General features: G+C 39.0%; 1 protein-coding gene across 1 annotated transcript in view; it reads right to left on the reverse strand.

Moving 5' to 3' along the window:
• fam185a (family with sequence similarity 185 member A) overlaps positions 1 to 22,030 on the reverse strand; it is a 55,747-nt gene that overhangs the window by 29,596 nt on the left and 4,121 nt on the right. The window contains exons 3-5 of the mRNA XM_062983545.1: positions 21,203 to 21,295; positions 12,639 to 12,777; positions 2,066 to 2,107 (exon numbers count right to left, since the gene is read on the reverse strand). Coding sequence (XP_062839615.1) covers positions 2,066 to 2,107; positions 12,639 to 12,777; positions 21,203 to 21,295 — 274 coding nt within the window. The remainder of the gene's footprint in view (positions 1 to 2,065; positions 2,108 to 12,638; positions 12,778 to 21,202; positions 21,296 to 22,030) is intronic.

A 22,030-nucleotide genomic window follows, 5' to 3' on the forward strand; every position in this document is an offset into this window, starting at 1 on the left:
GCAAGTATCTCTGTAGATCTTTAAAAACTATTTCTTGATTTAAGGCGTTGGCATGCTGGCTGATACCCAAACAGGGGATGGGCCGGAGATGTCATTGCCTTGGTCCATTCATTGCTGGTTGGTACATGGATGTCAGGTGGTGCAATGCCGGCTAAACAGTATAATTTCTCCAGTGATGTGGGGTGCAGACATCCTGTGATGATGCGGCATGCCTCATTAAGAACCACATCCACTGTTTTAACATGATGAGATTTATTTCGCACTGAGCAGCATATTCAGCAGCAGAGTAGCAAAGTGCAAGTGCAGATGTCTTCACTGTGTCTGGTTGTGATCCCCAGGTTGTGCCAGTCAGCTTTCGTGCGATGTTATTTATAGCGCCCACTGTTTGCTTGATAGTCAAGCAGTGCTTCTTATAAGTCAGGGAACAGTCCAGGGTAACTCCCAAGTATTTTGGTATACTTTAATGCTCCAGTGGGATTCCTTCCCAGGTAATCCTCAGAGCTCGAGATAATTGTGCCGGGCTGTAGTGCAGGCTGTTGAGCAACCAGCTGCAGCCAGCTGCAATGAATCACTCTGACCAGGAGGTCATGAGTTCGAGGCCAGCTTGGAGCCCCGTGTTTGTCTTGTCTTTGTTCTATGTTAAGGCATTGAATGTTTGCCTTATATGTGTAATGTGATCCGCCCTGAGTCCCCTTCTGGGTGAGAAGGGTGGAATATAAATACTGTAAATAAATAAATAAATAAATTGTCTGTTCTTAAGGTGAAAAGCACTCATCTGCATTTTAGATAGATTAGGGATCAGTTGGTTTTCTCTGTAATAGGAAGTAAGAGCACCTAAAGCTTTGGAGAGCTTCTGTTCAACCATTTCAAAGCTCCCTGCTTGGGCCTGCCTTATGAAAACTCCTATAAGAAAATATCAAGTGACCTTTTGAAAAAAAATTGCTGAAGTGCAATGATTGAGACTGACTCCAAGATGGTTTAGCCACAGATCACTGGAAGTATTCCTACATGTCGTAAATATAAAAATTCCCAAAGTCACATGAACAGATAAAAAGATTGTAAAGTTAGCCTCATCTGGTGTGGCGACTGGATCCTGGACTTTAACTAATGTAACGTTGGGTCCAGTCTTATCGACCCAGAAAATTCACAGTGGTAGCAATGGCACCCAACACACTTATGACTCCCATAACATATGCACAACAAAACGTGAAATATCAGACTATTTACTTGCCAAATGCAGTATATAGGCAGTCCCCAAGTTACAAACAAGATAGGTTCTGTAGGTTTGTTCTAAAGTTGAATGTGTATGTAAGTCAGAACATGTACATTTTTAAATGTGTGTATATGCGTGCACACACATGCACACACATATGGTTTGGTTAGCATACCCCTGTGGTGTTTGTTTTGCTGTCTGTGCCCCTGTTCAGAAGATTTTCCTCACTTTCTGTCCCTGTGATAAATGCATTTTGGAAAAATTGGCTTGTGGAAACAAGGATTGGTGAAAAAGCTTCAGCGGAAACACAATTTTCCCCATAATAACTCTTTCAGGAGTGAATTTCCCTTCCTGGGGTAGATTCCTCTCACTTCCTGTTGTCTAACCCCCATTTGTAACTATGAGTCAGATGTTTGTAACTCGGTGACTGCCTGTATATATAAAAGTGAGCTAATTTTATAGAGCTTCTTGATTTCTCATTAAGATAACTAGATAGAGACTTCAAGTGTAATGGAGCAAGGCTTCATAGGACTGAAATGCCAGATCTTTTTGATTAACAGGGATGGTGGCAGTAGCTGCTAATCTTTGACAGTAAATCTGTCAGTCAGCCAACCTACCTACCCACAATATTTTCAATCACAGAGGAAATTGAGTAGTGTCATGGCAAGGCTTTTAACTGTGAGGAGCTTTGGGCAAGTTATCTGTACGTCTCATAAAATTATAACCCATCAGTCACTGAGTTCTCATCACACAGGAAAACATAAAGTAAGGAAAACACCATGATTACTCAAGTTCTGTGTGAGTAACAGCCATTATATTGTCCTGTTTAGAAATCAACAAAAAACAACTTACCGACTGTAATGTTTCCTGTTTTAGTTTGAAGGGTTGTATCACCTGTAAGAAAAAAGTAAGAACAATTTCATATATGACAATTTCATATAGCCCAATAACATACCACAGCAAATCAAGACGATGCCAACTAGTCCTGAAACTAATCACATGTTGGCTTAGATGGCAACCTGAATATGAAGCCAGAAGATTTTATTTGCAATGAACAGACTGAATAAATGAGAATTTATACAGAATTTGAGTGCTACTGATGGACCACCCTGTTCAGTATTTACAGAGACAGTAAACATGAAAATAATTAAAATATACCATATTAACAAAAATATGGTAATAATCCTTTGCATAACAGATATGCAAAATGACATCTAAATTAAGTTCTAAGACAAGATATTAAAAAGTATTACACATGGGAGAACCAATAATAATAATTTGCTCTTTCTCCCCAAAAAACAAATACATTTGACTGCAGTATCTTTAATGCTTGACCTACATTATGAACGGTTTCTACTAGCATGCTTCACAATGTTGGCATACAAAAGACAACAAATTTACAAAAGACAGAGATCTTTTGGCATCTGCTGAATTGATTTTCCAGACTGAATATACAGATTGCAATGTTATTTTTCACCACTATGTGCTTAAATTTTCTTCTGGAATAAAACTAATCTAAATTAAGTGATGTCTGGGCATAAATAAATATATAGTTATCTTTAGGTCTTCACTGTACTCATAAGCAATTCAAATCCTTATGGGGATGGAGATGGATCAGATAGTGGACAGATGGGATGATGTTTATTGATAGCAGCAGCACCCTCAAGTACAGGTTAAATCTTACAAAAGTATCACATATCTGGTTCAATGGTAATGAATCATCCATTTTCATAATTTTAACAAGATTTCACACTTCATAGCTGAATGCAAAATGTTATTCTTTAGAATGCAGATGGCCCATCTGTGCTTCTGCACAGATTTTTTTTAAAAAACTAAGAGCCGAGTTAATGGATTTGAAGCACTGAGCTGACCAAATCATTGTTCTGTTTGAATAGTAGAAATGTTGCAAGACAACTGCTGTGGAATAAAGCAATCCCTGGGAAACAGGAAAGAGACTTTTAATTGGATGTGTATTTCACTGAATAAGACAATATATGACAAGACTTTTGCATGAGATTCCTTGCAAGAATCAGCAAACAAACCAGAAACTCCTCCATCAACTTTACTTTTATGTTGTCCAGACTGGGGAAACTATGGATTACAGCTTTTCTGCAAGCCAGGCTACCAAACCAATTTCAATCTATGGCCTGATATATTGATTTGTTCCAAAACAGTTACTCATGTTTTCCCATTGTAGACAAAACTGGAAACATTACTTAATTGAAAATATCCTGCTTGTTTACTGACTCATAAAATGGAGGAGTAAAGAAACTGTGTCCAAGAAACAAAAAGATTTTGAGCTATTGAACTGAAATGCATTGTATAAATGTTCCAAAAGGCCCACAGATTATAATCCCTTCCATGGAATGACTTGCTCACTTTTTTTTTGTGTCAGGACCAACCGGAGTTGTTTCTGGAGTGAGAGAATTGGCCGTCTGCAAGGATGTTGCCCAGGGGAAGCCCGGATGTTTTGATGTTTTACCATCCTTGTGGGAGGCTTCTCTCATGTCCCCGCATGGAGCTGGAGCTGATAGAGGGAGCTCATCCGCGCTCTCCCCCGGGTGGGATTCGAACCTGGCAGCCTTCAGGTCAGCAACCCAACCTTCAAGTCACAAGGCTTTTATCCCCTAGGCCACCGGATGCTCCTACTTTCTCAAATTATTATTCTAGTAGAGAATTGCTGGCGTCTTATTCCACCCGTACTTGTTTTAAAAATGAAAAGCAGATGTTTCCTCCTTATTGCTATTATTTTTTATCTTTCTTAATAAATTATTAAATTGCAACGTTTCTCATCTTTCACTTATTCAAATTTCAAGGCAAGAATGTGCAGCTGTGGTATTACAGATGTCATTGGGCTTCTCAGCAACATGACCATAGTTAATGGTGAGGAACATTCAATATGAATGCTTCTCCAACTATTTTATGTTGGGACCACCGGATTTTCTTCCTCAGTGTGCCAGGAACCGGTACCATAGCTGTATCTGTTGGCTAACACTGTTTCTTTCTTTCCTGGAAACTTGAGGTAAACCAGGAACCACTGACTCATGGATCAGCACCAGTGCACAGATCACTACTTAATAATAATAATAATAATAATAATAATAATAATAATAATAATAATAATAACTTTATTTTTATATCCCGCCCCATCTCCCCGAAGGGACTCGGGGCGGCTTACATGGGGCCTTGCCCGATACAACAATATAATAACAACAACAAAACAATAAAATAAAAATATCCCAACAATAAAAACATCAGCATCAATAAAAAAAGTCATTAAAATCAACATACAGCATAAAATGTTAAAAACAAGAGACTAATACACAGATCTAGGCCAAAGTGCAGTACTTAGTACTTAATACTATTCTACATGTTCTGGAGAGCTTCAGTCTGATTCTGCTTTGCTGCATGATCTGTTTCTTTTGCTTTACTTGGTGGTTGTTACCTGGAATGAAGGAGACACTTCTGGTTGGGGCAAAACATGACCTAAATGTTATTCTATTGGGAATTCAAAAGAAAAGGCTACATGTGCTTGATGTGTTGAGTGCAAAGCTTGTGACTGTGCAAAGGGCAAATGTTCACCTGGAATGACTCTTGGCACTGGTAATGACTCTTAGATAGTCTAGGGCAGTGGTTCTCAACCTGGGGTTCCCAGATGTTTTTGGCCTTCAACTCCCAGATATCCTAACAGCTGGTAAACTGGCTGGGATTTCTGGGAGTTGTAGGCCAAAAACATCTGGGGACCCAGGTTGAGAACCACTGGTCTAGGGAGATAAAAACAATGTATCTGCAGACATGGAATGAAGGCAATCTAGTATAGACAGCGACTCACTTTCAGATACAAACAGGATTGGCCAGTTTCTGGAAACTGCAACAATGGGGGATGTGCCAGTCTAAGATAATTTGGCCAGGTCTCCATTAAGCAGAAGTAAACAAGAGAGTGAATCACTTATCAATCCCTTGACCACAACAATGAGAACATTTCCTTGAAGCAGGAGAGGGGGTTTAAAAGGAAAGTTCCAGTTTGTACTTTAAAATAAGCCTTGACTTCTTTAGGGATTCAGGATATCACTCTCTACCCTGCCAGAATACTTCTTTCAATGTTCAGACACTGGCAAGAGGCAGCTTCCTGCCTAAATGCTTGTTTGCAAGTCATATTTATCGAGCATAACTCATAACAGACACTCCTGAACTGAATGGGTTTCAGTGATGCCACATATCAGCTACAAGGCTTTTTAAAACTCCAGTGTTTTACTACGTACCTTTCTGTTGCCTTTGTGATCTGCATCCTGGGGCTTCCTTCACATTGCACAAGTATAACACTATGACTCAACTTCAATTGCTATGGCAACATCCTATGGAATTCTGTGGTTTATAGTTTAAGGAGATGCTATAGGAGATCTCTGTCTGAGAACAAATAGCCCTCCTTAAATTTCAGGATTATCTAAGATGCTGCCATAATGAAAGGACTCATCAACTCTCTCCTGTGCCATGACATACTCTACAGTCTGATTTCTGGCTTCCCCCTCAGCTTCAGGCTTGGCAATGTTTTGATTCTAGTTCCTGTCTATTCCAAAGTTCCATTTCTTAGCATACTCATTGATTTTTCTGGCACATTTCCTAGCTCCTCTCGTTTACAGCTTTACCCTGACATCCTCAGAACCAGAGGATTTGGAGACAGTTCTGCATAATACAATTATTCTATTCTCTGCTCTATTTTTTAAAGATTGTATGTAAATACTTTTTAGATCTTTCAAAATAAGATTCAGTACCTCCTTTGGTCGATGTTTTTCTAAAGATATCCTTAAGGAATGATAAACATTTCAAGGCCAACTCAGTTTCCACAAATCATATTAACTGAGGCAGTTCCAACAGATTGCTTTGAAAGATGAGCTTCCTCCAAAATTGTGTGGTCCTATCATTGTTCCACCATTACAGTACTTAACGAAGCCTGTAATTTGTGTGCTAACTAACCCTTAAATCTTGATTCTCTGGGGAGGGTGTGGAGAGATCTATGTTTGGCCAAATTGTTTATTTGTTCTGCATTAGTGCTGAGAGTCAGCAGATAAAAAGTTTGGAGAGTGGTAGTATATCATTGACATAAGCAATTTAAACTTTCCTTTATTTTCTTCATAATTAGAACCATTTTCCTGCATGTCTTTGTTTATCTGTAGATAGGAGGATAGAAGTCTAAGCTTCAAGAATAAATTGAGGACACACTACTTCTCAAATATGAATACATCCTGTTAGTATTCTACATTTCCTTTTAAGTTTCTCACTCCTTCAGAATTAGCAGAATCCTGATGAGGGCTCAGGGATAATACGTCAGTAATCCATTTTGTTTTGAGCCTTGAAGGAAGATGACAAGGATGGGCCAATAAGTATAGATACAGAGAGTCCAGTTACATTGCATCAGTAACCACTGCATGGAATGATTATATTATATGTTGCTTATAGCCATGTCAGAATGTTCTTTGTACTTTGAATTCTAGCTGAGGGCAGGGGGAGCAATGAGGATTTCTATCAATAGGATATTTTTCTATCAATGGATATTGGATCTTGACATGGGTTGTCATGGCTTTGGTTCAAAACTGCATTTAATGGTTCCAAGGAAAATCATCTATCTCCATGTCTAGAATGGAGCAGCAGTGGTGATAATTATTTTTAAGCAACACAGTTGCAAGCCATGCCATTAAATATAACATGCAAAGGGACATTTAGCTTGCATTTTGGATTAATCAGAAAGGACAAGACAAGCTTTCTCTCACAAAGAAGAGAAGTTGGGAGACATAAGATTTCATTATGCCTTAGATATGGGATCTTTCTATGTCTGAACATACGCATCCATTGGCATATGGATGCCAGCTTGTTTTAGGGTAGGGGTCTCCAAACTAAAGCCCACAGGACATTTACCCAGCCCCTGGACTAAATTTTAGACCTAGGGATACCCTAAGTCTGAAATGACTTGAAGGTACACAACAACAACAACAATCTTAATTAACATGACTATCTCATCAGTCAAAAGCAGGCCTACACTTCCCATTGAAATACTAGTAAGTTTATCCTGGTTTAAATTGTTCTTCATTTTATACATAGCATTGTCATAGTTTTTTGCACTACAAGTAAGATATATGCAGTGTGCATAGGAATTCATTTTTCCCCCAACAGTCTGGGGGACTGTGGACTGGCCCTCAGCTTAAAAAGTTTGAGGACCCCTGTTCTAGGGCACATCTATCTTGAAACTATTATGGAAGTAGCTTGCAATGGCATAAAATGATGCAACTACAATCCTATCTTTTACACTTTTACATCTATCTTCTTAAGTCTATCTGATGTAGGGGCCCAGTAGGGCTTTTCCCCAAAATGCTAGGCAGCAACATCATATCTGTGCCTGTTGGCTATAACTGGTTCTTTTCAGGAAGCTTGTGTAGACAATAGCTCATGGGCCATCACTGTGCTTGGCACTGTTCTATATCCTAGTTTTAAAATGAGGTAACTAGGCAAAACCGCAAAGGGAACATGTGATCCTCTAAATTTTGTTGGACCAATACATTTTCCATCATCCCAACCACTGTCCATGCTGGCTGAGACTAATAGGAACTGGAATCTACAAACCCCTGGAGGGGTCAATGCCGTAGTACAGATTGCTTATAACTACAGTAGAGTCTCACTTATCCAAGCTAAACGGGCCGGCAGAAGCTTGGATAAGCGAATATGTTGGATAATAAGGAGGGATTAAGGAAAAGCCTATTAAACATCAAATTAGGTTATGATTTTACAAATTAAGCACCAAAACATCATGTTATACAACAAATTTAACAGAAAAAGTAGTTCAATATGCAGTAATGTTATGTTGTAATTACTGTATTTATGAATTTAGCACCAAAATATCACGATATATTGAAAACATTGACTACAAAAATGGCTTGGATTATCCAGAGGCTTGGATAAGCGAGGCTTGGATAAGTGAGACTCTACTGTAGTTTGGACCAGCCAACAATTATCAAATATAACACACAGTAGATACATGGATGTTGTCTGACATCTTAAGCAATGTTTGACAGAAGTGGACCATCCTTTCATATAGAAAACTTTCAGATGGAAGTGGAAGTCACTTAAAATTGATTTTCTGAAGTACCCAAAACACATAAACAGGATGGTCCAAAATTAGGAGGGTTTTTTTTCAAACACACCAAACATTTCTGATTATGATTTCATTAAAAAAATAAAACGGCTTTTCCTACAAGAAATTGAGCAATCCTGCTTCCCTGAAGCCTGCCTAAATCTTGTGTCACCCAGAATATTTTGTGGTGGCTCACTGCTTAGCCTCAAGCCACCAGCTGGAAAGAATTACTTTATAGAATTTCTGTATTTGTACAGCTTCATCTATACACATGGACATACCAAGACCTGTTCATTTTCTCTTTGCTCTCTACATAGTTCTAATTTCCTATAAAACATAAATTAGAGGTGCCATTCTATGCATGTCTTTTCTGAAATACATCCTGCTGAAATCCATGGGACTTACTCCCAGGTAAGTGTTTATTTTTCATTTCTGTTCTTTTTAAAACAACATTTTATAGAAGGAGCACTTGTTAAAGAAAGAGTGCAGAGAGTTCCAAAAACATTCCATTAACAGTACTCCAAATATAAGCATGAAGTAATGTTAAAGTTATCTTGTTTAAACTGGATAGCACTCTATTTGGCTTTGCTAAATAGAAACATTGCAACGCGTTTTCATAGGGGTGTGTGAAAAGTACTTCACACTTGTCCTCCATATGTTTACTCAAAATATTCCAAATAGGTCTTTATGAACAGTCAAGATATAGATATAGATATATATATGTATATAAACACACACACATACATACATACATACATACATACAAACCTGACTGCTCCCACAAACCACCTATTGAGAGTTAGAAACACTGAATGAAACATTGAAAATTGTCCACGATGATCTACATGGCTACTAAATATAGCTCATAGTTCCATGATTTTAAAAATAAAATTGTATTTATTTATTGAAGCCCATATGTGCCCAGTCAGCCTGGCTCTGTTTTAAAGTCTGGGATGCTAGCCAGGATTTCAGTTAGCAGCCAGTTAACTATAAAAGAAGAAAAGGTTCTGTACAGAAAGACTAGGGAGGGAAAACACCGGAACTAAGGTACAAAGAAGTTAGAACACAACAGTTGACTGTTGTATTATTATAGTACTGTACTTCAGAGAGTTTGTCAAGATGGGTAGTCTTCACATTCAGCAAAAATTTCTGCTCTGAGTCACCATGGCTGGATACCACCACCGCATGGAAAATCTGGACTCCAGGAGTCTGGTGGGTGATGACTAGAGGAACGGTACACCCACACCCGAACCACTACTGTTACTAACATATAGGAGCCTCACATTAGTCATATCCCCAAGTCTCTACTCCTTTGACACTTGAGCATATGACACTTGATCAAGAACAGTAGAGAAATGAGCAATGGACTGGTTGGAATGCCCTGTGCCAATCCAAATACCAGAAACACATTTCCAGCAAAATCAGTAGAGCCACCAGTCATCATAAGGCTAATTTATACCAAGAATCATAAAGCCCATTGACTTCTGCAGATCTTGGCCCAATTCAAATATATGACAGAATTTCAGCTTCCTTCCCACACCACTACAGACTGACCCTGGAGAAAGTCAATACTAGACATGCTCTTTCTCATATATGCAATTCACCCCCATGTTTCTATCACCTGTCATCACAGTATTCCCAGATCACTGCTATAACAGGAATAAGTTCTGTTTACAAAGAAAGATTGATATGCCAGTGGGATTTCTTCTCATTGCTGGGCTTTCCACTCGTTGTTGATTTATACTACAGTGATGCAATAGGGTTCTGCTTGTTTATTTATTTATAGTATTATTTATTGCCTCTCAACCTACCAGAAGCCTGGAACAGAAAAACCTTATTTAAAACTTGAAATAGATAAAACAATTAAAATGTTATTTAAAATAGCCTAAAATATTTCTTAGAAAGTAGGTGTTAAAAGTCTAAGAAGTATTGGATCTTTTGGAATCCCACAGACCAATGGACAAGGGGCTGGAAAATTGTGCCCCAGAATCACCCGTTGGGTATGTTCAGCTAATTGGACCAGAAGGATATTATGACTGAAGTTATTGAGAGATCCAGAAAAAAAGAACAGGGACACATTCTTCCTTTCCAGCTTATGGCACAGGTCATCCAGATCAAATCTAATTTGGTTCAAGCTCTGAACTGCTTGGAAAGAATCCAGGTCGTCACTTCTATCAAGATAACAGCTTTACTTCATATATTACTATCTTAAAGGCCTAAATATCCTAAAGGCACCAGATTCCCATCTGATCTGGGAAACTAACAGGGGCAGCCCCAATTTGTAGTTGGACAATGAATGCAAATTGCTGTGGGCTATATTTCAGAAAGAAAGAACTGGCAAAACCATCTCTGAGTATTCCTTGCTTTAAAAAAAACATTATCAACTTAATTGGCTCACCATATGTTTACCAGAGATTTGAGGGCACATATGTACACAATGAGTATCTTATATCAATGTGTGTGTGCACACATATATATGACGATAGAGAAAGTGTGATGTTTTTAGCTGGACCACTAGTGGAACTATTCAACTGCACTAGAAAAATACAGTTATTAATCAGAAGGAGGATTAATAAAAAAGGAAGTCTCTAATTTGTTTGGGGCCAAATGAGGTAGTCCTTTCGCTGAAAGCTAAGAAGGTCTGAGTTTGGCCATTGTCTAGACCAGTGGCTTTCAACGTTTGGTTCTCCAGGTGTTTTGGACTTCAGCTCCCAGAAATCCCAGCCATCTTACCAGCTGTTAGGAATTGTGGGAGCTGAAGTCCAAAACACTTGGAGGATCAAAGGTTGAGAACTATGGGTCACAGCTTCTTAAACTATGGGTCGCAACCTCAAATGGGATCTGTGGTTTTCTGTTGGGGTTGCAACAAATTTGGAAAAAGCAGAGTTCTGACAGGATAGGGGCCAGAGAAAGAGGACAAGGGAATGAGGAAGAAGGGAAAAGGCACCTTCTTCTGGTGTTACTGGGAGAAGGAGGAAGGGAGAGATTTGGTGAGAACCCCAGGCTTGAGGCTTGTGGGTAGAAGAGGAAGCACTTTTCTCTCCCATATGCGTGTCTCTTGTCCATTCCCTTCTCTCACCCTTCTCCTACCTCCCCTCCCTCTCTCCATTGGCCTCTCCTTCCCACCCCTCTGTCCTGTTGGGTTTTTGTCACAACAAGAGATGAATTGGATTCTCTTGGATTCTTCGCGCTTCTTTCACCCATTTTGTCTCCTGACTCAGATGTCTCACTTGTGCCTCTTCTTGGTGTTGACATATCTGCCTATGACAACGCTGGCTACAAGGGCTTATTTCCCTTTGAATTCTTTGTGCAGAGTAGGAGAAAGATTACTAAAAATTACAAATTGTTTTAAAACAAATTTCTTTATTTTAAATCGGTAAAGGTTTGATTTGTATACCTATCTCATATATCTGGGGTTGCATAATAATTTCTCAGGCAAAAAAGTGTTTGGAAGTGGAAACAGTCTAAGAAATTTTGGACTAGACAGGAGTTGATACTACAGTTCCTGCCCCACATTTCTATCACCCCAGTAATTCTTGAATTTATTCCAAACCTGGACTAGTAGTTACATAGCAACCACAATAAACATTTGGACGGCAATCTAGATAATCTTCTTTTCTTTGCCTGCCCCATATTTCTATTTTACATTTTAAAGTCTTAATGTATCTCAACCTATCAATTTCTGTAGCTGCTTCTTGCTAAAAGAGCTTGGAAACATTGTTTTTTGGACAACTCCTCATGAATTCCCATCCAATAGGGTCAGTGGGGACTTGCAGTTCAACAAAGACATCTTTTCAAATTATCCTTATGAAGACACAAGATGTAGATCATTCCCTACATGTTGTGCCTGAAATCTGATGATCAGCTGATTCTCTTATTCTTGATCAGAGTAACCTTGGTGTATGTGGGAACCTTATAGGTACTTCTAATTTAGTGTGTTACCAACTATCTACAGTGCAACCCTTACAGCTTTCGTAATTCATGAATCGCACAGTGTCCAGTGGAACCCACCCCCATATAAATATAGTAGGATTTCAATTTATGGCACCTGCGAGCACCACAAAGAGATCAGGAACCTTACAAAAGTCAGCTTTATTAATAAACACAATGCTCTTATTTTTAAAATCTCATCTGATTTGGAAATTTCCCAAGTGGCTAAAATGACAGTTGTACTCTTATATTCAGCTTTATAAACACAGCTAGACATTTTGTTAGGCACACAAAAGAATATTTTCCTTTAAAAGGCATTGATTAAATAAACACAGCTCTTAAGTGGAAAGCAAAAGTCTTTTACTATCTTACCGTGAATGTTCCCTAGTAAAATGTCACCAGCTGCTGAAGACAGAAATGAAGATTCTGCATAAAGATATTTGGTTTTTATTAAACCATTTGTTGTAGAAATATTAACAGATGAACCTTGTAGCTTTTCTATACTCACAGTCTGTAAAAGAAAGAAATTGTAAAGTAGTATTTGCTTTTGATTTTGGCTTCCAGGCAACAGGGAAGCACCTGTTCATCTTAAATTTACAGCTATAATTTACATTTTCAAACATGCTGTACAGTACATGACACTTTAAGATGCACTAAAAAAAATCCATGCACCTTCATCCAAATATGATGTACCAGTATTACAGAGCAGGCCTGAACAACTGTGGCCCTCTAATTGTTTGGGATTCCAATTTCCAGAAGCCCTAGCCAGCTTGTCTGATAGTCAAGAATTCTGGGAGCTGAAGCTCAAAACACCTGGAGCACCACAGGTTTTGCAGGCCTGATATGGAGTATAATAAAAACTGAAAATATTATGCAAGAGATAAAACTGAAGATTGCGGGTGGTTACTTTTAATGCCACTTTCTCACCACAAGATGTGATCAACTTCCACAGTTCCTTACTACTGGCCATGCATGGCGAGACTGATGGAAGGTAAGGTATACGACAAAGCACCCAGAAGGTCAATGGGTTTGCCACCTCTGATATGTGTTTCCACACTCCTTTTTGGTTAATACTGTGATATCTGCTCTACTTCCATTTGATTTATCAATGCCAACCCTCACATGGCCACTCAGGACACATCAGTCAAGTAGGAATTAGGTGTACACTGATTTTCAAACACAAAAATGATGTTTTATAATAGTATATTAATCTGATAGCTTGAAGAACAGTAATACATGTTGTTATTCTGCACTAGGAAACCATCTATAAGGATATACTACCAAAGCCCAGACAGCACGTGGCATCACAACATGGCTAGAGCATTACAAATGGATGGATAAAAGACAAGATCTTCTAACTGTTCCAGAGGCAGCATTGTTGTTTTCCTCCCACCATGAAATGACCCTCAGTTTATCTATGGATCATATAAAAATCCATAATTTTGGCTCTCAAACCTACTCTTGACTTACACATAAGTATATACTATAAAGTTGATATCAACAAGTGAAAAACTCAGTATTTTTGTCATGAACATTTGATTGGAACAGAAACTTCAATTTTAGCTTTCACCAGGTAACAGGATAGAAGCTTGGAGAGAGAATAGAATAGATTTCTGGATATCTTGGCATGAATGCCCCAATCCTACTTACTGCCCGTCACCAAATTAGTCATTGGCCTAGTGGGAAATCCAAATAGAATTTATATCAGAAATCCAAGGGGCCTCTCTGTTGGTTGATGTCCCCATGTGTGTCTGGCTCTCCACCCATGGTTGTACCCTGGAACCTGGCCTTTCTTTCTGATGTGCTTACCAATGTGTTATCCTGCGTAAAGAGAAGGGCTTTGTCCAAGAAACTGTCTGGCATTCTGTACTTGGCTTGTTCCAGGAACTGCTGGCAAAACATGATTCTGCTGGAACTTCATGTGAATTTTGCTTTGGTACTTGGCGCAAAGCTAAGTCCAACCAGTGTGCCCAACACAAGGACATTATATTTTGCCTAAACTGTTGGAGTAATGTGATTAAGGTAAAAGACCAAAGCAACAAGGACAGTTATACAACATATGTAACCATTACTATATTATTTGAGTCTGGTGGGCATCTGTGAACACAACATGGAGAAGAGATCCAACACATTGCAGTCGTGCAGATAAAGCTCCAGGCCACATGAAATAATAGCTCAAACCAGTTGTGCACAGGATCAGCTGATATGTTCTATTTGAAAGACATATAGAAGAACACAATAGGCAGAAAGAAATAATACTGGGGCTAATAAAAAAGATACTAAAATTCTAAAAACATTTTACCAGATGGACAGTCTCTACCATTAAGAACTATGTCAACACAAAAAATATAACTGATACTTATCTCTCCTAGAAAATGTAACTCTGTTCTCTATGGCTTAGCTTGATTTATGCTCTAATAAAACATCCAGTATGCCTTTAATTTTCCAGCTGAATCCTTCTTCAAGTACAAGGTTGCAACCCACCATATCTGATTTATATCTATGGATTAATTCAGTTTAATATCTGCACTATCCATCATTGCCTTGTAAAATGAAAAAATCCACAATGAGGTGGAACTGATGGCGATTCCTTGGAAAGAAATGGTCATACTAAAGTCATCAACTCTACTGGGTGAACGTCAATAAATGTGGTCTCTCTACGGGACACAACACTCCCTGCTTCAATTCTTGCTAGGCAAGTTCTTAACCACAATTTGCTCCAATTACTATCAGTGCATGCACAGTTCAGACATTACCGGTAATAGGTCTGTGTTCATGTGTCTAAATGCAATTTTTAATTTCTGCTAGTGTCAACTTATCCATAGAGCATTAATTTTGGCTTCCTAATTTGCTCTTGACTTAAATGTGGGATCAACTTATGCATGAATATAATATATACTCATGTATGTCAATCTCATGTATAAGCTGCGGATCATTCTGCAGAGAGGGGAAAACACCAATGCCACCTCAGGGCCAGCCACCCCTGCCACCATTTCCAAAAGTGAGCATTAAAAAAAAAAAAAAAACCAGAAGTGGTGCCATTACAGTCAAGAGAACAGAGGAGGATGGTGCTTTTTTAAAAGTTCTCCCAGGACAGACTAAGCTTTTGCCTTTCACCATTCTACTAAGAGAAGGGTATGGTTCCTTTGATAAGAGTTAAGGCATACATAATACTCATAAATAAGTTAGCCCAGTTTTAGATGGTTGCTTTTTTACTCAAATTTCTAGACTTATACATGAGTATACTATATAGGGTATATATGGTAATCTAAAGCTGAAGTACTTCAAATGAGATCAATTTTGAACTAATCAACTTTAAAGCTTCTAATCCTCATTTTTCTCTTGCTCCTTCCCCCTTGTTTTAGAACTCTGCTTGAGTGGTTGAAGCAGAAAGCGTCCAATTTCAGCACCAGGGGAATTAGACTACAAAACCATAAACCTCTGACAGTCTTGGATTACACTGGAAAGCTAACTACATAACGATGACTGGAGCCGTTGGAACAAAACTGTCAAAAAAGCCCACATGGCAGATATAATGCAGCCCAATTGTTAACAAAAATTGCTCTATGAGAAAGCAAAGCAAACTTCTCGCTCCCCAAACATTGGTTGCCCTGGTATTGTACTTGGGAAATAAGTGCTATAACATGTTGGAGTTCATGCCTAATTCGACAGCTGTAAATCCATACTAATTACTCAGATGGTTTCAACTAAGTTGCATAAGGTTTACATATGAACGTAATGCAAATGTCCCAAGAGCCATTGCAAGATGAATTATTACTATGTTTAATATAAGTATTCTTTTTTGTCATCTTCATTTAAAAAATCAAAATATCTTTGGGAGGTAATTACTACCATACAAACCAGGTTTTTAACTAAAGAGTAAAACAAACCACAAAACTTGATGTGGGACTGGTGCCAAAAAACAACAGTCCTAACATGTGTCATGCTCTTCTCCACCCCTTCTGTAATGTTGGAAGTAATCCTTATGCATACCATGGCATCGCCTGTGTACATTTCCTCATGCACATAACTCTCATATTAATTGAACTGTATGCCACTGGTGGCACTGGAAAAACAACAGGTGCAAACAAAAGTAAATATTACAGGAACAAATGCTGATCAGCAATCCCATATAGGGCTGGCCCTACCATTAGGCAAGATGACACAACTGTTTGAAGCCAGGATAGCTGTCACTCAGCTATCTTTATGAACTCTCTAGCTGTTCCCTTCTGTTGAAGGATAAAATAGTGTATGTCACACAGCCTAATCTGGGCACTCTAAAAACAAATGCTCACTCTGACATGGTGGTCATCATCATATGTAAGTCCACATCATTGTCAAAGTAAGATGCAACTGTAAGGCTGATTAGCTTCTGTACATACAGTAGCATTCCTATGTTGCAATTTGCATCAAAGCAAAAGTAACGTCAACCTGCTATTTTTTGGTTTTGCTCTACAGGAGTGCTTTGACCAGTTGCTACAATGCATGTGGCTTCTGCTGCTACATTATAAATATTTTAGGCAACACCATTGGGCTGCCAAACAGGTGACAACAGTGTGAGGTTAAGCTATGAACACTGCAAACATCATGTCTCATTATCCCAATGAATTTCTTTAATGGTAATTGTTTTTATAGGTCATTAATCTATTTTCTTCTTTAACCCCATCATATTTCAATATTAGGGCATACTTTCATGAACAAGATTATCAGACGTCAGGATTGTTGTGTGTTTTCTGGGCTGTATGGCCATGTTCTAGAAGCATACACCCAAACATCCAATTCACCGTGGAAAAAGAAAATGAAGGAAAACTGTCATTTCCAGATGTTCTAGTCATCCGCAAACCCAATCAACAATTGGGCCACACAGCTTACAGAAATCCTACACACATGGATAGATACCTTCATAAAAACTCTAACCATCACCCAAGTCAAAAAAGTAGCACAATCAAAGCCCTGGCAGACCGTGCGAAAAGAATCTGTGAACCTCACCTCCTCCAAGGTGAACTAAACCACCTAAACTGAGCTTTACAGGCCAATGGAGACTCCACCACAAACATCAGAAGAGCTGCAAGGCCAAGAACAAGCCATGAGAGTAAAGACAAAGATCCACCCAGAGGAAAAGTGTTCTTACCCTACACCAAGGGAACCTCTGACAGCATAGGGATGAAGCAGCATAAGCAGATGAAGAAACACAGCCTACAAACTATTTACAGACCCACTAAGAAAATCCAAGAAATGCTACACTCAGCAAAGGACAAGAGGGATCCTCTCACCTCTGCAGGAGTCTACCATATACTATACAGCTGTGGAGAAGTCTACATAGGGACCACCAAACGCAGCATTGCCCAAATACAAATCAAAGAACATGAAAGGCACTGCAGACTGATTCAATCAGAGAAGTCAGCCATAGCAGAGCACTTGATGAACCAACCTGGATACAGGATATTATTTGAGAACAGAAATGCTGTACCACTCTAACAACTATCATGTCAGACCACACAGAGAAGCCATTGAAATCCACAAGCATGTGGCCAATTTCAACAGAATGTTTAGCCTGCAGAAGAGAAGGCTAAGAGGAGACATGATAGCCATGTACAAATATGTGAGGGGAAGTCATAGGGAGGAGGGAGCAAGCTTGTTTTCTGCTGCCCTGCAGACTAGGACGCGGAACAATGGCTTCAAACTACAGGAAAGGAGATTCCATCTGAACATCAGGAAGAACTTCCTTACTGTGAGAGCTGTTCGGCAGTGGAACTCTCTGCCCCAGAGTGTGGTGGAGGCTCCTTCCTTGGAGGCTTTTAAGCAGAGGCTGGATGGCCATCTGTCGGGGGTGCTTTCAATGCGATTTCCTGCTTCTTGGCAGGTGGTTGGACTAGATGGCCCATGAGGTCTCTTCCAACTCTACTATTCTATGATTCTATGAACCATGATAACGAAGAAAATCTGGCTACCAGTATTTAAAAAACTCTAAAATCAGAACAGTAAATAAAGAAAAACACTCTGAAAACAGAGAAAAATCAGGGGCAGCTAACACCTCCAAACAAAAGATTCCCCCAGGCAGGAAGAAGCCAGGATATGAATCTGGCAAGACCATTAATACTAATCAAGGTGATTAATTACAAGATTCACACTGGCCTCCAACAGACAAGAGTTCTTTCTCCCACCCTGGACCTTCCACGGTTATATAAACCTCCCTTGCTTAGTTTTTCAATATACCTCACAACCGCTGAGGATGCCTGCTATAGATGTGGGCAAAACGTCAGGAGAGAATGATTCTGGAACATGGCCATACAGCCCTGAAAATGCACAACAACCTTCTTGATTGTAAGAGCTGTTTGACAGTGAAATATGCTCCCTCATCCTAATGATGGTGGGAGTACTGGGCAGTGACAGCCATTACAGTGATTTTTTTTTCTTCTGTCGAGCTGTTCCCCATAGCACATAGGGTAATAAAAAGTCAGAGTGGTACGATAATCAGGCAGTGAGCCAACTCACTAAATGGCAGTGCAGTTGATGTATTGATTACCGGTAATTGTGATACATTGGTCCTCTCTGTTGGTCTCCAGACCTATGTGCAAAGACCCTCTCTAAGTGCTCACCATAAGGGTGCATTCTGATAGGATTAAAAGAAATGATGTAGTTTGTCTTTGAAGATCCAATCTTATTTGGATTCAAAATGCAGCCTAATTTTTCCTAAAGCTGCTTTCACTATCTGGTTTTGGATAGCATATAAATTTATTCAGAAGTAAATTTCATTATGTTCAATCTGGCTTATTGAAGGGGTTGGTTTTTTTTCGGGTTTTTTTTTTTGTATTTCTCTGGTTTCAACCATTTTCAGACTATGAGAAATCTCCATTTTCAAGAGGTTCACATAGAAAATATAAATGGCCTCATTCTCTCCGCACTCACAGAGCAACATGTGCTACTAGATGATCCTTGTCTACCTTGTCTCTTAGCTACACTAGTAAAGTACTGTAGTCTAAATTGGAGTTGTATATCAGATACATTAGAATACGAATTGTCCTCAACAGTTTTTTCCCCAAAATGCACTAAAAAAACTGCCTCATTTTTTAATTAAAACACAGAACTAATTCATTTGATAAATTTTCATTGTGTTGTGCATTTTTATAAAAGTATTCTTGTTTCCATCACACCTCAAGATTTTTGAATGCTCTTCTTTATCAGAGAAAAAGATGACATTTATTGGAGCATAATATTTTCTCTCATGTTAGTCCTCCTAAAAACCTAAATGCCACACAATATTGAAATAATCCCCAGGATGATGAAGTGGAAGTTCTGCCGCCTACTCTGTCGGATCAATTCATCCTGGCTGTGGGAAATCAAATGAGACTGCAGATCATCCCATACTCTTCCAATTTCGCCTTAAATTATTCCCAAGGAAATTTTTAGAACTAATATTTCTGCCACCCATAAACTAACAACACTTGTCATACTGTTCTCCTCTTATAGATCTTTGAATGGATGGGATTGTGCTCAACTGTCCACTTTTGAGATATTTATTCCTCTTGGTGCTGCTACACTCAGGGCCACATGATAGATCTCAACAATAAATTCTATAAAACCATGCTACTCAAAGAGAAACCAAACAAGCCAAAGACACCATCTTCTGGAAAATACTCAGTACTTCAAGTTGAAACTAAAGTTCAGTCAAACAAATGATCCCTAATTCTGCAAAGGGAATAGACCACTACACACCAATCTTTTAATGTTCTTGCATTTACAAAATGATTGTCTTGGAATATTGAGTTGATAGTAAAATAATTAGTATGCACTCTTGTCTGTAGCATACATATGTACCTATATATATGACTCAGTATTTTGGAGCAAGGTGCCTAAGTTTGCACATTAAATCCAAATTCAGGAAATGTAACAAGTTGATTCTATGCTCTCTTGTGAATTTTCACTCTTTATGCATGCAGTTAACAATAGGCAGCAATTTCAAAATAGAATAATGTATGCCTCTGATTTCAGAGGTAAAGGAGAAGCATGTTTAGCTAATTCCGCAATAATTTCTAATTTCCCTTATAGCATGTTTGACAGACACAGTATTAACACTCCTTCACTGTAGCGTAACTATACACATTGCAGGTTCTCCTGCAATTAAACTACTAATGGTCTGGGCTAAAATCCATAATTACATGAAAAATTAAAAATCAACAAAAATACCCAGAAAAAAATAATTGATCTAATGTATAGGATTTAAAAATCATAGAGTGCTATAATTGCAGTGTATATCAAGTCATCTGACAGCTATCATGCAACTATGGTTACAGGCTACAATAGCTAAAAATAATGGGAATTGTTGTTCCACATATTTTCCGCCTCATCACATGGAGCCTTGCTGCAAATAAAATGACGCAAGGCTACTTCCAGCAGGGTTCCATGTTGGCAGCATGACAGCAGTGCCAAGAAGCCCACAGGAGTCAGGTGTCCTCATAGAAGAAGCCAGGAAGGATGTGGGAGGAAGCCGGGGACAGTGGGGAAACATCATGGGAAGGGATCCCACGATCAACAACGATAAGGGCATAAAGCCCCAGGGTTTCTACTGCTGTCCCCTGGCTTCCGGACTTCAATGTGCCATATAATTTATGTTTTAATTGTTTGGTTTTTAATTGTAACTGTTATTTTAACATATATGTTAAAATACATGTTGGGGGTGCTTTGAATGAAATTTCCTGCTTCTTGGCAGGGGGTTGGATTGGATGGCCCATGAGGTCTCTTCCAACTCTATTATTCTATGATTCTATGTGTATGGCATCAAATTGTTGCCTGTTATAAGGCTGCCTCCCCCTCCGGGGTGAGAAAGGCAGGGTATAAGTATGGTAATTTTTTAAAAAAAAAAATGTGATGCGGTCCCTAGAAGACACCAGATGGGGAGGCAGTCAAGAAATATATTAAAAAAATATATTGCTTACACTTTCTTGTGTCACATGAATATCAGTGTTTCCCTGAATCGTTCCCAAGCAGATAACTTTCCCTCCTTTGGCCTGGATGTCAAGTTTCTGACTCTGAAAGGAAAATGTAAATATGTTAAGAGAGTTCATCTTCTTATTCTCCCACTCCCCTCTTTTATTTCTATTCAGAATCATTTGAATCTCTCAACCACCCTTCTAGAATGTAATGCTGCCTGCATGGCAAGCTAAACCCAACTGAAAAGGATCCTCCCATTACATTTCCATTCTCAAAAGTGTTTTCCTAATAAGGTACATCAATTCACACGAGCCTTTCTAGACAAAAATTGGCAAACCAGACACATGAGAGTATAGACAATGTAGGTACTACTATAGCAGGACTTCCAGAGAATTTAATATCTCCAGGTACTGTGTTTCCCTGAAAATAAGACCCTGTCTTAATTTATTTTTCCTCAAGAAGACACACTATGGCTTATTTTGAGAGGCTGTCTTATTTTTTTATTAAGTATTGTACAACAGTCTGCATTTATGGGATAACGTCTCTGGGCTCAGTAGCAGACTGCTTGCTGAAGCTTTTCCCCTGTACCCTGGTGTTTGTATGGAGTGAGAGAGACCCACAGACTGTTGCTGGTCAGTGCTGGGGAGAAGCAGCTTTATTGATGTTTGCGGAGGGTGAGAGAGACCCACAGACTGTTGCTGGTTGGTGCTGGGGGAGAGAGACCCACAGTGCTGAATAAAACGGCAGCCACAGCTTTTTCCTCCTGAAGACACACAATATCTAAAGCAGAGCGTCCTGCTCCTCTTCACTGAGGAGACTTTCACTTTCACTTT

Source organism: Anolis carolinensis, chromosome 5 (genome assembly GCF_035594765.1).
Source record: "Anolis carolinensis isolate JA03-04 chromosome 5, rAnoCar3.1.pri, whole genome shotgun sequence".
Classification (NCBI taxonomy): domain Eukaryota; kingdom Metazoa; phylum Chordata; class Lepidosauria; order Squamata; family Dactyloidae; genus Anolis; species Anolis carolinensis.